The 16,233-nt window shown below is 42.3% G+C and overlaps 1 protein-coding gene across 1 annotated transcript; it reads left to right on the top strand.

The window, feature by feature from the left end:
• The first annotated feature begins 326 nt into the window (after nucleotides 1–326).
• On the top strand, nucleotides 327–2,663 carry LOC120945373 (olfactory receptor 6C74-like). Its single transcript, XM_040359538.1, has 2 exons — nucleotides 327–654; nucleotides 1,669–2,663. Exons 1-2 carry the CDS (start codon nucleotides 327–329, stop codon nucleotides 2,634–2,636), a joined length of 1,296 nt encoding a protein of 431 aa, XP_040215472.1. The 3' UTR covers nucleotides 2,637–2,663.
• Nucleotides 2,664–16,233: the final 13,570 nt, after the last annotated feature.

The following is a 16,233-nucleotide window of genomic DNA, read 5'->3' as shown; positions in this document are numbered from 1 at the left end:
TATCAGTGTTCACTTGAGTGTTCTGTGCCAGATATGCGCTTATTCTCCAGTTCCTCAGCGGGGCAGTGAGGCTTAGGCCCCAGAGGAAACCAAGATTCCCCAAATGGGATCTTCTGTTGGTTCTAGACTTCTTCTCAGGGCTCCAGTCAAGTCGTGACAAGCCACGCTCAATCAAGGAACTTGCTCTCAAAACTGTCTCCTTGGTAGCTATAACATCAGCAAAGAGAGTATCCAAGATCTGCGCTTTGGGCTCGAAAGAACCATTTCTAACCTTCTTCCCGGACAGAGTAGGCCTAGTTCCCATGCTGGGATTAACCCTAAAGGTCATGTCTGGGTTTTATGAGAACCAGGAGATTGTTCTCCCCACGTTTAGATCAGTCGAAGACTCCGATGTCCACCCACTTGACGTGGGAAACACCATGAAGCAATATCTGGAGGCCACGGCTCCATTTCGACAGTCTGATTACTTATTTGTCCTTTCACAGAAGAATAAGAGAATGTGGGCCTCACCTAGGTCCATTGCTGCTTGGATCATTCAGGCCATCCAGTGGGCTTACAAAGAGAAGGGCTTGGCACCTCCGGAGGCAGTGACTGCGCACTCAACCAGAAGTGTCAATACATCCTGGGAAGCCTTTACAGCATGTTGCTCTCGAGGTGATCTGCAGGGCAGCTTTCTGGTCTTCAATCAATACGTTTATGACTCATTACTGTGTGGAACCAGCTGCCTTATCCTCTGTTAATTTTGATTTACAAATCCTGTAGGTTAACGGCATCATATAAAAAAAAATTGTTGCTCAGCATCTGCCCACCGGGATGTGTATGGCGAGTTTTTTCTCAAACGTATGCTGCAATAGGGTCTGTCAGGAAAACAGAAAAAAATACAAAAAAAACACTTACTGTAATTTTCCTTTCCTGATGGACACCATGGCAGCAGGAGTCCCCTCCCAGTGTCTGAGTAGGCTAGTTACAGAACCCAGCTGCTGGCTCAGAGCAAAGATTTATGGGAGTAGGGTCCTATAGGGTAGGAGAGGAGGCGAGTCTAAACCCAAACGTATGCTGCCATGGAGTCCACCAGGAAAATACAATTTTCCATTTTTTTCAGTGTTTTTAAGCTTTTAGCAAAGCTAGAACATTTTTACAGCTGAAAAACTCCTCTTAAAACCCACTAGTTCTGGGGGGTTTTTCCAGCCAGAAAATGCCCCTGCCAAAAAATGCTGATTACAGCTAAGACCCCATTCACACCTAAGCGACAAAACGCCCGACGCGGGACGCTTCTGTCGCTAGAGGGGAGAATTCCCATTGCCGTCTATGGAGATAGTTCACATCTCATAGACGCGCAACGCCTGTCGCCTGAAAAAAAGTCCCAGACCCATTTTTTCACGCGACAGGCGCGTTTTCCCATAGACAGCAATGGGAATACTTTAGGAAAAAAAATAATCGCGGCAAATCTGCAGCTACACGCGAACGCGGCTGTCGCTTAGGTGTGAATGCAGCCTTAGTGTGCAGGGACACATAGGATAACATGAACGCCAACAACAGCAGCTGTAAAAACATCCAGTGTGCATAAGGCCTAAAGTGTGGGCTGGAGTTTGGCTTCAATTTGTTAGTGTATCTAAATCTGCCAACACATTACATAACACTATACTACTTCACGTCTCTTCATTACAGGATCATCATCACAGAAAAGAAACGGATATTTCAAAATGTACAGTAACCACACTTTAGTAAAAAGTTTTATTCTCTTAGGTTTCTCTCTTGACAGAAGCACTCAGTTGTTTTTATTTGTCTTTTTTCTAAGTATTTACTCTATGACTTTAATGTCCAACCTGCTAATAATAACCCTGGTGACATTCCAGAGATCACTTCACAAACCAATGTATTTTTTCATTGGAAATTTCTCTTTCCTTGAAGTGTGGTACACAACAGTTACTGTCCCCAAAATGCTAACAGGCTTAGGCACGGGAAATAAAACTATCTCCACCAGGGACTGCATTTCCCAGTTCTACTTTCTGTTCTTCCTCGGAGCCACACAACATTTTCTATTGACCATAATGGCCTATGATCGATTCTTGGCCATCTGTTACCCACTACGTTACACCACCTTAATGAGTAGATCTATCTGTGGAAAACTTGCAGCTATGTCTTGGTTTGCTGGCTGCTTATCCATCTCTCTGCCCGCTGTTATGATGACACGGTTAGTGTTCTGTGGTCCAAACACAATAGACCATTTCTTCTGTGACTTCAGTCCTCTACTTCAGTTGTCCTGTACAGACACTTGGCTGAATGAGATAATCTTTTCTGCAGTAGCTTGGGCGGTTATTCTTGGATGTTTCACCTTCACATGTATGTCCTATGTTTCTGTGATCATTACTATCTTAAGGATACCATCTTCTCTTGGCCGCCAAAAGGCATTTTCCACTTGTGCATCTCATCTTGCCGTTGTTGGCATATTTTTTGGGACAGTTATTTTTATGTATATACGTCCAAAAGCAAAAAAATCTTCCCCAGTTGACAAAGTAGTGTCTGTATTTTATTCTGTTATTGTTCCCCTTCTCAACCCTATGATCTACAGCCTGCGAAACAAAGAAATTAAAAATGCACTGGTTAGAGCTATATCCAAGTTAAAAGGAATATAACTGCCATATGCCATTTTTTACATGAAAAATTACTTAATTACAACATAATGGAAAATATATTATCTGTTATTAATACACAATACACAAATATATTAGCTGTTATTAATACAGCAAGATCACACTTTGTCCATTGTTTGCACTTCCTGCATATTGTATTATGAAGAGGAAATCAGTACATATTGCATATTAAATGGACGTTCCACTGAAGCACTGGAAAACCTGAAAAAGAGGAGTCCTACACCCTGGTGACTTTTCAAATATTGAACCTTCACTTTAGAGCATCAATGGTCCTATAACAAAAGGGCTTAAGCAGAACTCCACCTAAAATTAACACAATAAATATGAATAGCCCAAATTAATAAAATCAACTTTCGCTGCAAATATTCATCTTCCGTCCAGAGCTTCCCACAGTATTTTTTCAGCCAAAAGATTTCTTTCATTTTATGGCCAGCATTCAAACCTTGTCATATGAGCTCCAGTAACTGAAAAGTAGACAGAGAAGCAGTGCAGTGATGGGGAATATTTCCCTAATATTCTGCCTTCTCCTCCTATCAACATGTTTCTTGTCTGCATATGAACCTATTGACTCCTTATACTGCTTCTCTCTCTCATACTCTCCAGCCCTGCTGTACGGAGACAGGATAAGGCTGACAGCAGGTCAAATTCAGGTACTTACACTGCTTGCATTTTAAAAATGAATTTAATGATGTATTAAAGCAGTTCTAAAGGCTGCAGTTTTTTTTTTTTACCTTACTGCTTTCTCTGCATTAAAGTGGATGTAAACCCAGTCTCATCCTTTCTAAACTACTGCCATAGTGCTGATCTATAAGGATATACATGCCTCCTGCATGTATCCTTACCTGTCAAATGTCTCTCCTCTGTCTGTTATGAGACCTGAAAAACTGCAGATTCTGTGGGTGGATCTGTTGTCTGGAGCTCGGTGGGTGGAGTTGTGATGTCAGTAGACTCTCTGCCCACCTCTACACTCCCCCTTGTCAACATGCATTTTTCCTGTGTATTTCTTACACTGAATTCTGCTATGATCACTAACATCCAGTCAAAATCCAGAAAAGTAACCACATGACTTCAGAAAAGGAGTGGGGTGGGAATTAAAAAAATAATGCCTGCCTGAAGCTAGTGCATGAGATATGTAAATAACCTGTCATTCACAGCAAGGGAGCGGAATGGACCAAGGTTTTTCTCTGTAAGTCTGTTTTATTTCACTGAACAATAAACGAGGATTGCTCAGAGCTGGATTAACTCTGTGTGGCAAGACTGGGCACAGATGCTAGGAAATCTTATACACTACATTGTGACATCAAAAAATAAAAATAAAAATTTGGGGTTTACATCCACTTTAAGGTAAAAAACCTTTTGAGTACAGTTTACCCCCAGACACCCCCCCTTATACTTACCTGAGCCTGATCTCAATCCAGCGCTGTGCAGAAGAGCAGAGGCTCTATCGGCTCTCTCTCTACTTGAAGGCTCTGAGACAGGAGTGGAAACCATTGGCAAGTGGTTTGCCATAATTGGCACTAGGCAGAGGGGGGGGGAGCCAGTGGAGACCTCAGAGGAGGGCTGCTCTGTGCAAAACCATTGAAAAGAGAAGGTAAGTATGACATGTTTGTTATTAAAAAATAAATAAAAAATCTTGGGTTTAAAATCACTTTAATAATTACAGAGCTGCATTATTTTTTTTTAATAACTGCCTGGAATTCAGCTTTAACTGAGTGGCTTTTCTCTTATGCAGGGAGAAATCTGACAAAGGAGCCTTGGAAACAATCTACCAAATGCAACAATTCTAAAAGGCAATACCCCTTATGTTGTGTATAACAAACAGATGGAGGAAACCTACCGCTAGACTGGTTCAATTAATATGGTAGGGTGTCTTGATTATTTTTTTATTTAAATGTTTTCTTGTCTGTATTTGAAGGAATACACAGCCCACTTCATTTCACTATCAATAAGAATCATTGTACAAAATGTGTAAACGTGTTTTAATTTATTTTTAATAAACCTCAATTTTTTATGGAAGATAGAGGTCATGTGTTTCACTTTTTGGATTCCATATTTAAGGCGAGTGTAGTTTCAAAAACAACTGCATATTGGTAGGTGTATTCTGTAGTACCAGAATGCAAGTATAAATAAGGTACATTTTTCCAAAAATAAGCATGCTTTGTGCATCCTGGGTCTGGTTTCGTTTTTAAATGTACCTATCATCATATCTATGTAGTCAATTAGGAGGTAAGACAGGGGGGGTCTATTTCAAGTTGGCTCATATAGCCAATAAAGGCCCACATTACAACATGATGTATCTATGGTTTTTCTTAAGGGCACACAAGTTAATTTCTTTGAGCAAATTAAAAAACCCAGTGCCCCTTCTCAATGAACTCACATAGCAGTGCACCGCAGCTTACAAACGACAACCATCTGCGCATTGTGGTAAGGTGCATTGGCATAAAAGCGTTAGGTCTGGTCTGAGATGCAAGGAGGTGCATTGACAGCCCATTTACATTCCACCATAGACATGGGCGTCCGCTCCATAGGGCAAGGGGGGTCAATTGCCCCCCCCCCTGGAAGTCAGAGTGGACTGCACTTTTCAGGCTTCACATGGATGCATTCCACACACACACACACCATATCTTATTAAAAAATATTATTTTTAATAATGTGGAATACTTTCTATGTAGAACCTGAAAAGTCCCAGTATATTCCTGACATTGTCATGAGTATAAAGAGACATACAGAATACAGCCCACCTCCAGGAAAGGGAAAATTCCACCCTTGCACTGCTGGGGGGAAATTACCACTTGTACTTCTATGTTTCCATGTTCCAGCCAGCCACACTGCTCTCCTCCTCAACCCAAAGCCTCAGCATCATTGTATACCATACAGGAACATTAACCCTGTATGGTACAATGAGGATGTTGGAGTGCCACCACAGCCTGTCAAAACTTTCACAGAAGCTGCAGGGGACCAGTCACAGCGATTAAGGGAATCAGCAAAAGTTCTGACACCATCCATCCTATTCGGCTGCTAGGGGGGGGGGGGGGGGGTTTAAACCCGAGCTAGTGGTCAAAGACAGGGTTAAATGTGACTGTGTATTGCCGCTGCCGAAGCGCCCCCCCCTTGAAAAAATGTCAGTGGACGCCCATGACCATAGATTCTGTGCATTGGGATGACTGCATACACAGAAGAGACATCATCCCACACCAGCCAATGAAGATGGTCACAGCCTGGCACCAAGATAAAGAAACAAACATCCACATGTACATTGCTACAAGTAGAAATGGAAAATAGCTGAAAATTTTAATAATTTTGCTTAACCACGTCCCCTCTGGAGCAATTTATTCTTTATTTTTTGTACACAATAAAATCTGCATTTTTGCCCAAAAAAAACTTAAAGCCCCAGAATATTATATACTTTTTTGAAAGCAGAGGCCCTGTAGAATAACAAGATGGTGTTACAATTTTTATACCATTATGTTTATGCAGCCGTTTATGAAATCAATATTTTTAGTAAAAAATACACTAAGATTAATGCACTTTTTTCACATGTGTGTGTGTGTGTTGACAGGCCTTTCCAAAATGTCTTATTTCTTATTTTTATTCATAATATTTACATATTGTATCAAGTTTTTAGCCCCTTCATGACCACAGCATTTTTGTTATTCAGCACTGTGCTAACTTAAAGTGGAGTTCCACCCAAAAGTGAAACTTCCGCTTTGAGCACTCCTCGCCCCCTTACATGCCACATTTGGCATGTAATTTTTTTGGGGGGGGGGGAGTGGGTGACTACTTTAAAGAATGACTTCCTGTCCCACTTCCTCCTTCTGCCTACGGGCCACCTAGGCGACTCCTCTACTCCCCTAGTTGGCCCCTCCCACTCTTCAATCTTCTGGGACAGGTCCCAGAAGGTTGCCTGCCCACTGGGAGAGCGCAGCGTGACTCACACATGCGCAGTATGCGCCCAGCTGTGAAGACGCAAACTGTCATGGTCGGGTGCCCACAGTTTCAATGGAGGCGCCGAAGAAAAGAAGAGGGAGAGGACCGTGGAACAGGTGAGTGTCTGTTTATTAAAAGTCAGCAGCTAAACTTTTTGTAGCTGCTGACTTTTAATTAACATAAAAAGCCTGGAACTCTGCTTTAAGGCCCGGTTCACATAGGTCGCATGATGTGTACAAATCAATGGTTCCCTAAGAGAGCCATCCTAACTGGTCCGACACACGTTGGTCAGACTTTGAAAAAGGTTCCTGCACTACTTTGGTCCGACTTTGGTCCGTTTTCAGCCCATTCAATATCACTGAAGTCGGATCAAAGTCTGATCCTCGTCCTAACCATCTGACATGTGACATCCGGTGATTACAGCAGCAGTAAAAAAAAATTATGTTACACTGGGATTGTTTTGATTGGTCAAAGGACAAGTCTGACTAGCTCAAAGTTGAAGCAGGACCGATTCAGGACTGATGTCGCAGGGCAAATTCGGATTGACAGTCCTACAACAGTCTTGTCGTACTGGTGTGAACCCGGCCTAGCTGGCAATTGCTCAGTCATGCAACACTGTAGAGCTTTCTTTTTATAGTATTTAATCACCTTTGGCCCGGATTCAGGTAGAATTGCGCTATTTTTACGGAGGCGCAGGGCAACGTTTTTGCGCTGCCCTCGATTCACGGAGCTGAAGCTATGTAAATTGCGCGGGCGCCCCGGCAAAATGCCCGGCGCAAGCGCGCGCAATTTAAATGATCCCGTAGGGGGCGGGAATCATTTAAATTAGGCGCGTTCCCGCGCCGATCGTAGAGCGCATGCTCCGTCTGGAAACTTTCCCGACGTGCATTGCGGCAAATGACGTCGCAAGGACGTCATTTGCTTCGAAGTGAACGTGAATGGCGTCCAGCGCCATTCACGATTCACTTACGCAAACTACGTAAAATTCAAATTTCACGATGCGGGAACGACGGGTATACGTAACATTGGCTGCCCCTGCTAATAGCTAATAGCAGGGGCAGCCTTATGCAAAAACCGCCATACGGAAACAACGTAAATTGCGTACGCAGGGCTCGCGCAACGTTGTGCATCGGTGTTAGTATGCAATTTGCATACTATACGCTGAGCACAACGGGAACGCCACCTAGCGGCCATCGCAAGAATGCAGCCTAAGATATGCGGGCATAAGAGCCTTATGCCGCGCAGATCTTAGGCTGCAGTCGGCGTAACGAGGTTCCTGAATCAGGAGCATTCGTTACGCCGGGGCAAGTAAGCAATTGCGCTGTGTAACCTATGGTTACACAGGCGCAATTGCTTCTTGAATCCAGGCTATTGTTTTTTTTAAATAATGTTTTTGCTATATAAACAAAAAAATACAGAATTTTTCTTAGTTTCTGTTATTCTATTTTGCAAACAAATTGTATTTTTTCATTAGTTTAAGACAAAATGTAGTCTGCTATATTTCTTTGGTAAAAATAGTGTGAAAGTTATATAGTCCACAAACTATGGTATATATCTGAAAATTTTGTTTAAATATTTTTATTGGTATTTCAGAAAAAATCATATAATAAAGCAATACATATGTAAAAATACATCAAGACAAACAGTAGATGAAATGGAGTGGATCTACAATATCCACAGAACAGCATATGCCATTTAAATATATATCATATTATCATATCAATGGATCAATATCTGAAAATGTATCAATGAATTGACAGCCTCTTATTTCTTGATGCTTTAAAATGCCAGGAAATTACAATGCCCCCCCCCCCCCCCCCCCATGATCCCTTTTTGGAAAGCAGACAGTCCAAGGTATTTATTAAGAGGCATGGCATGAGGAAAATGGAAAATTAAGAAATTAGGTATACTTTTTTTTTCACATTGTTTTTTTTACATATTGACACCAGAGCAGTACAGCATTATCATATGGCTAGTGTGACCGGAATACTGACTGGTGACAGTTATTCAGTTTTTAACTTCTTTTTTTAATATTTTTTTTCTCTTACATCCTGTAATCACTATTGTGATTACAGGATGTGACATTGTACTACACTGGGGGGTGATCAAGGATTTATTTTTATTTTTTTTACACCAGACACAGTTGTCACAGGATCACACCGCCGCAACTAACATTCACCAGCACACCATGGATCATCAAATATCGTCTGAAGCTTTTCCTGCAGAAAGATCACATCACAAAGGACTAAGTGGAATGTTTCAGAGCCACACAGGACCCCTTCTTCAGGCATGTACAGATACATTGCCGTGCCTTGGGGATGCTGCTCGCCAGCAGTTAATGTAGTGCTGGCAGGTGGCAAGTGGTTAATTTACTTTTTCATTTAATTGTATTGCTATCACTAGGCCCCTATGTAATAGCATTGGGCAGGTGACCGGTACCATTTGTGGAGATATCAGAGGTCCTGCCCTCTGCTTCAATGGATCAAACACAGAACTGTGCTTGAACCCCTGTATACCTGACTTTTTAGCTAACAACTGTGAACCTGAACAATACTCCCGGGTTCACACTCAGCAGAGGAGATTGGGCGTTGTTGTTCCCTGATCTCCTCCCACTCAACATTCTGAAGCAGTTTATTTTTGTGTAAGTAAAGGTTTTATAAAGACCTGTTGATCCTGGTAGTTTTTGTTTTCTCTCAGGCATTTTTAAAAGGGTGACCAGCAGCTGTCAGTTCTGCAGGATGGTGGTCTCCCTGTGCTTTTATCCAATCTGATACAGTCAATGCCAATGCTGGTTGATTTACATTTGCTCCGAGTTTTAAGCAGGGATTGGACTGCATCTTTTTTGTTTGGACAGCTTGGTACTGTATAATACAGCTAGTGAAAAAATACAGGGAGGGGGACTCATAAAAAAAAACACTGCTGTGTTTATGCTAGTGACAGATTGCATCATATATGTCATATTCTTTAATTGTGCCTCTAGTTATACATTAACCCATTTACTGGCATGTATATCACCCAGTGCCGGCCCAAGACATTGTGCTGCCTGGGACCAAGAATGAAATGCTGCCCCCCCCCCCCAAAAAAAAAAAATCACGTCATGGCTCTATACATGTGATAAAGACAAAATTGCTTAAGGAAAGCAACCAATGGTCGGACTTTATAGGCAACACAGACAGGAATAGCAAAAAATATATAATTTTATTACAAAGTATTTACATAAAACAACATTAAAAAGAAAACCATACAAGATGTCAGGTATGTATGTTGCCTATAAATGTCCCCTATACGTCTACGCGTTTTACCATGAGGCTTCTTCAGGACAGACAAGAGAGGAAAATAGTCAAAGTCATCCGAACTACATAGGCATAGGCATAGATATATCCTGTACACAGGCTGTCTCCGGGGGGGAAAAGCTGCTATCCTATCTGCCATAATGAGTAATTACATTGTACCGGGGACACGCACGGGGACGGGGCGGTATTAGGATCATAAGAATTTGTGGGTAGAGTAGGAGGGAGCGGCAATGCAGAGGGCTGGAGAGGCCAAGTTCCGATCGGAGCCGAGAGCTAGGGGTAACAGATTCCGACGGGCAACCATTCTTGGCACAACAGGTTCCTCAGAGGGAGCGGCGCCTGCCTTTCTCACTCGCAGACTGCTCCTCTCCGGCTGTGAGTGACCTCACAGGCAGCGCAGTGGGCTGTCTGGCAGGCGGCAGAATGCTGCCCCCCTAAAAGTGCTGCCTGGTACCCATGGTACCACCCGGTCCCATCATAGGGCCGGCCCTGATATCACCAGAAAACTGCTTAAAGCGGGCCCGCTCTGTAACCCATCCACTTCAGTCTCTGAGTCTATGGGTTTGATTTGCTGAAGGTAAATAAATTATGCACTTTGCAAAGGAAGTTGCTTTTTTTCAAGAAAATTATCCTCAGAACAGTGAATGCATTTTTTTTCTTTCCACTTGCACATTATTTGGTATTCTTTGCAAAGTAAAATGTTGCTGTATTTGTAGCAAGGTCCCAGGTATCCTTTGGTCTAATGAGAACCTCCAAGGCCAGAGATAGCTGACATCTTTCTGTATATGGTGGGTTGCATGGCATAGTGGGTGTGATGCAAGGTAGATTGATTGGTCAAAAGACACTTCTTGGATGCAAAAGAGATTTTATTTATCTTAACAGAACTTATGGAGAGAGGGTAATGCCTCGTACACACGAGCGGTTTTCCCGTCGGAAAAAAAACACGGATGGAATTATTCCTCCTCCTACTGACCCGAGGTGCAATATACCGTATTTATCGGCATATAACACACACAGGCGTCTAACACGCAACCTAACTTTAAGAGGGAACTTTCAGGAAAAAAACTATCCACAGCCCCCTGCGTATAAAACGCAGGCACAGTTTACCCTCTATTTTCAGGGTAAAAAAGTGAGTGTTATACGCCAATAAATACAGTAATTGTTTTACTCCCACAGACCACCAAACCTGAGACATTGGGGTTGATTTACTAAAGGAAAAAGACTCCAGAGCTTAGTAAATTAGGTAAGGCTTCACTTCGCAAAGAATACCCAATTACGTGCAAGGGAAAATAAATGCATTTTTGCTTGCACATGATTGGATGATGGAAGTCAGCAGAGCTTCTGCTCATTTACTAATCTCTGGAGCAAGTGCACTTAGTAAATCAACCCCAATGTCTACTCCAAATGGTCACAGTCCAGCCCTCCTAAAGTCTGATGGACAGTAAACCAGCCCTTTTTCAGAAAGTTTAGAGTCTCCGGCTCTATAAAATCACTTTATAAGTATATGTTCAAATTACAGCCATCTAGTGCCCAGGACTGCCCACAAGGGGTTGTAAAGGTAAATGTTTTTTCACCTTAATGCATTCTATGCATTAAGGTGAAAACACATCAGAGTATTAGCTGCCCCCCAGCCCCCCCGATTACTTACCTGAACCCTCGAAAGTCCCCTGCCGTGAAAGCAATGCAGCCATTGGCTTGCCCAGCTGTCAATCACATCCAATGATGCGGCGCACCAGGGGGCGGGGCCGAGTGATACAGTGAGAAGCTATGTCCGCCGGCTGTATCACAGGAGCGCGCCCACAAGCACTCGACACCATGCAAGCTCGCATTAAGGTGTTGAGTCCTTGCGGGGGAGCCGAGACAGCCGCCGAGGGACCCCAGAAGACTAGGTTCAGGGCCAATCTGTGCAAAACGAGCTGCACAGTGGAGGCAAGTATAACAAGTTTGTTATTTAAAAAAAAAAAAAAAAAACCTTTAGTGATCCTTTAATAATTGTGATTGTCGGCTAACAGGCCACCAGTCACATATATTCATAAAAGTTACATTACTCCCCCATGCTGCTGTAGTCATTCCCAGGGAATATAACAAAAAAGCAGTGGCCAGTGAGCATCTGTAGTAGCATGGAACACCTTTATGAATGGATGTGACCACGTGTTTACAGATCTCCTGCAAAGAAAGGCCTTGTTAACAAGGGCGGCACTGTTTACCGACCCTCCACAAAGGGAGGTAGAACAGTAGCTGCCAGGCATTCAGGAGGCAATACTGCCATATTCCTGAATGTCTATTTGCATTATTGAAAGAAAGTTTCAGTCAAATGGGGATTTTGCATAGAAATACAATGCCAGGTGTCATGTTTAACAGTGATACTGCCTGCTTCCGTGACCTGCTGTATAACTTTTAAACATTTTGGCTGTGGCAATACACATTGCCCTTCCTCCCCCAGCCGCCATTGCACAGTAGGTGGGCGGAGAAAGTGGCCCAACAAAGCCTTCAGAAGTGCTCATGCATAGTGTTGAAAATAAGGCTTGGAGACACCACAAAATTACTTTTATAATTCAAATTTGTGGAGCTAATACTGAGTAGTCATGATCAGAAATTCATCAGATCTGTGCATCCAGCACAGAAATACAGAAATTATGTGGGCGCTATATCCTCCAAGAAGAGAAAAAATATTCCACTGGCATACAGACAGTCTGTAAAGGTTTTTTTTTTTTTTTTTAAAAGCCTATGGCGTGTAAACACACATAAAGAGTGTTCACAAAAACGTGCAACGGGTGCAACATCAAGTGGTCCTCCTGTGAAGAAAGGACCCAAAACTCTGATCCCCCGGGACGAGGTACTGTGGTCCGAGCAACCGAAGCCGACACGGACCCAACTTCCTCGGAGGGACTGCCGAAACAGAACCCTCCCAGACAGTCTGTAAAGGTGGGGTAAGGATCTCACGCCAAAATATATATATATAAAAAAATGTAATAATAAAAAAGCTGCTCCCCAAAAAATTTAAATAAGAATAAGATGTGGAAATGTGGGTAGGGGGCGCTGATAAACAAACATGAAAATCCAAAAGAACAGTGAACATGTAAAAGTGTATAAAATCACAATAAAGTGCATGTGCAATAAAGTGCCAAGAAGAAAAATGTGCAATAATGCTAAAGAGACGTGATCTCATCCAAAAAATGAGTGTGCAAAAAACGCACACAGAGAAAGTCCATAGAATAAATAAATTAAATAACTAGTGTCCATATGATCCTGGTTGTCACTGTGCATATGATGAGATAAAATAAGATGATAAGCAGGTTTCCACCTTCACCGATCTATATCACCCAAAGTGCATAAAGGATGGCCCCTTACCGCATGGAGTTGACCTAATTCGCTAGAAAGAGGTCAATTACAGCTTGTTGTCACCATTGGACAATAAATAGGCACCTGAGATTCCTGCTGGTCAGCTGATTAGAGCGTCATAAGGGTATAAACACAGAGAGATACTGCCATAGCATGATACCGTTTATTAAAATGTTAAAAACAGACACATAATGCCGAGTGGAGGCTTACTTGGATAGTGGAAGCGCTTCCTGATGACGACATATTGAAACGTACGTCGAGGCGGCACGCAGACCACGCACAGCATCTCCCTGTCCGGCTGGCCTCTCAGTTCTGCGAGGTGGAGCGCACGCTGCAGATCTTTCCAGCGCGGACTTCGCTCTCTATTGTGATCGTTTCCCACGATCTTCTTTCTGATTGACAAGCCTAAAGCCTCAGTGCCGGGATGCGGGCACTATCCAAGTAAGCCTCCACTCGGCATTGTGTCTGTTTTTAACATTTTAATAAACGGTATCATGCTATGGCAGTATCTCTCTGTGTTTATACCCTTATGACGCTCTAATCAGCTGACCAGCAGGAATCTCAGGTGCCTATTTATTGTCCAATGGTGACAACAAGCTGTAATTGACCTCGTTCTAGCGAATTAGGTCAACTCCATGCGATAAGGGGCCATCCTTTATGCACTTTGGGTGATATAGATCGGTGAAGGTGGAAACCTGCTTATCATCTTATTTTATCTCATCATATGCACAGTGACAACCAGGATCATATGGACACTAGTTATTCAATTTATTTATTCTATGGACTTTCTCTGTGTGTGTTTTTTGCACACTCATTTTTTGGATGAGATCACGTCTCTTTAGCATTATTGCACATTTTTCTTCTTGGCACTCTATTGCACATGCACTTTATTGTGATTTTATACACTTTTACATGTTCACTGTTCTTTTGGATTTTCATGTTTGTTTATCAGCGCCCCCTACCCACATTTCCAAGTCTGTAAAGGTGCTCAACCCAAATGTAAGTTAAGCTTATCAGATTCAATTATGGCAAACTGTATCAGAGAGGTAGGTCAGTCTGTACATATGGTAAGTTTATGGAGAAAGCAGCTGCCAATGACGTTCTGGGCTCCTATCCACAGATCTCTTTGGCTTGTGTCCTGTGCATTACCTTTCAATATTATGAGGGAGATCATGGAAGACACTCAGAGAACTGCCACTGCAATCTTCACAAGTGGCTGTTCTCCTTGTACCCAAAACCATTGACTTGGATGGAAAAACATGTTTCAATATTTATTAAAACAACAAGGAATACAACAGTCAAAAAAGAAATCACTGGTATGAGAAAGCACAAACTCAATGCTATTGCAAACAGGTTGTGTAGTGATGTCGCACACAAAACTCTGCAGTACATTTTGCTGTATTGTACATCATGCAGGGACTTATGTGTGGATGTTGCTTTGCGACTTAAAGTGGAATTAAATCTCTGCAAAAAAAATAAAAATATTAAAATGGACCCCAGGAGCATTCTCATAATTTGCTAGCATGAAAAGCATATTAGACTTACCAGACTAGTGACCCCTCCAGCGCTGCTCTGTCAGTGCTCCTGTTGGTCACAAACTTTTCTAACTTCTCCGAGTATCCCTTCCAGGTTCTGACTCTTTGACTGCTTGGTTGGCTGGAGCTGCGATGATGTCACTCTCACGCATGCGCACAGGAGCCATATAGAGCCATGTCGGTTGAGCTGCAAATGTGTGGCTCAGTGTAAGGCAGGGAGAATGGTTTATGACAGAAGAGACCGAAAGGGTCTCAGTTGCCATAAAAATCCTAGGCCGAACTGAGAGATCATATGACTGCTGATCACCCAGTTCTTGGTCAACTCTGAATAGAAAATGGTGACTGTCAGTCACCGCTGTCTGCTCTTCCCCTCCAGCACTCACTGGAGCATTGGGCTGGAGAGGAGGTGGGTGCAGTTGGCTTAAATCTTGATTGAGCGCTAAGAGAAAGAGACAGCTGTCAATCATGCAGCGGCTGGATCCTGGCTGGTTCTGGGTCACAGGAGAGCACAAGTAAGTGCACTCCTGTGACCCACAAGATAAATAAGGCCCAAAACTCTTTGGCCATACTTATCGTTTAATATACACACTAATTGAAGTGTTACTAAACCCAGGATGCTGCATTCACTATATCTGGTCTCCCACAGTACACAGAACATGGAAATACAATTATTTTAGTAAAGAGATGGATTGGGGACAGTAAAAGAAGGGGAGGATCAGAGAAGACAGTATCAAACAGCCTTTTTTCACAATACGGAGGATTAACACCTTAGGTTTCACAGTGAGTATAACAAGCATGCTTTACTGAATATACAGACCGATTTTACTGTTGTGGGTTTAGTAACATTTTAATGCTCACTTTCATTAATTCTCATTCAAACTCAAACTCGTTCAAGCAAACACACCCATCCATCCATCCACGTCTTTATGTTTTATTTTGTTGAGAAATCAATTTCAAAAACACTCTCTAGCATTTTTAGCCATTACCATCCTGAGTATGAATAATGAACAGATGAATAATGTAGCATTTACTTCCTGACATCTATCTGCCCTTAGTTCAGACATGCAGGTAGGAGGACATGTATAGATGAGAAAGCCCCTCCTCCCAACACCTAGATAAAAGAAAAGAAAAAATGCCCATGAAGACTCATGGAACTGTATGTATGACATCATTTTGGCCTAGGTCAAGAACTAGGAAGCAAGAAATGTAAAAAAAAAACAACAACGTTAAAAGAAACAGGACATTGGGAATGTTCTTGTATAAGAGCAGGGATTTTAGGTGCCAATAACTCAAGTCAAAATCATATGCTAAAATTAAATCAGTTTATTTATATCATGTTAAAAAGTAAAGAAAAAATGCAAACATGGAAATAATTCATGCTTGATATCCATAAGGTAAATTTGTTACAGTTGCTTGACATTGTGTAACAATCCTGACATGTTTCACCATCTGATAGGCTTCCTCAGGGCATGTATGCTAACA

The sequence above is a fragment of the Rana temporaria genome, chromosome 1 (genome assembly GCF_905171775.1).
Source record: "Rana temporaria chromosome 1, aRanTem1.1, whole genome shotgun sequence".
In the NCBI taxonomy this organism is placed as follows: Eukaryota; Metazoa; Chordata; class Amphibia; order Anura; family Ranidae; genus Rana; species Rana temporaria.
The sequence above is the reverse complement of the archived record's forward strand: the minus strand, read 5'-3'. Positions and strand labels throughout refer to the sequence as shown.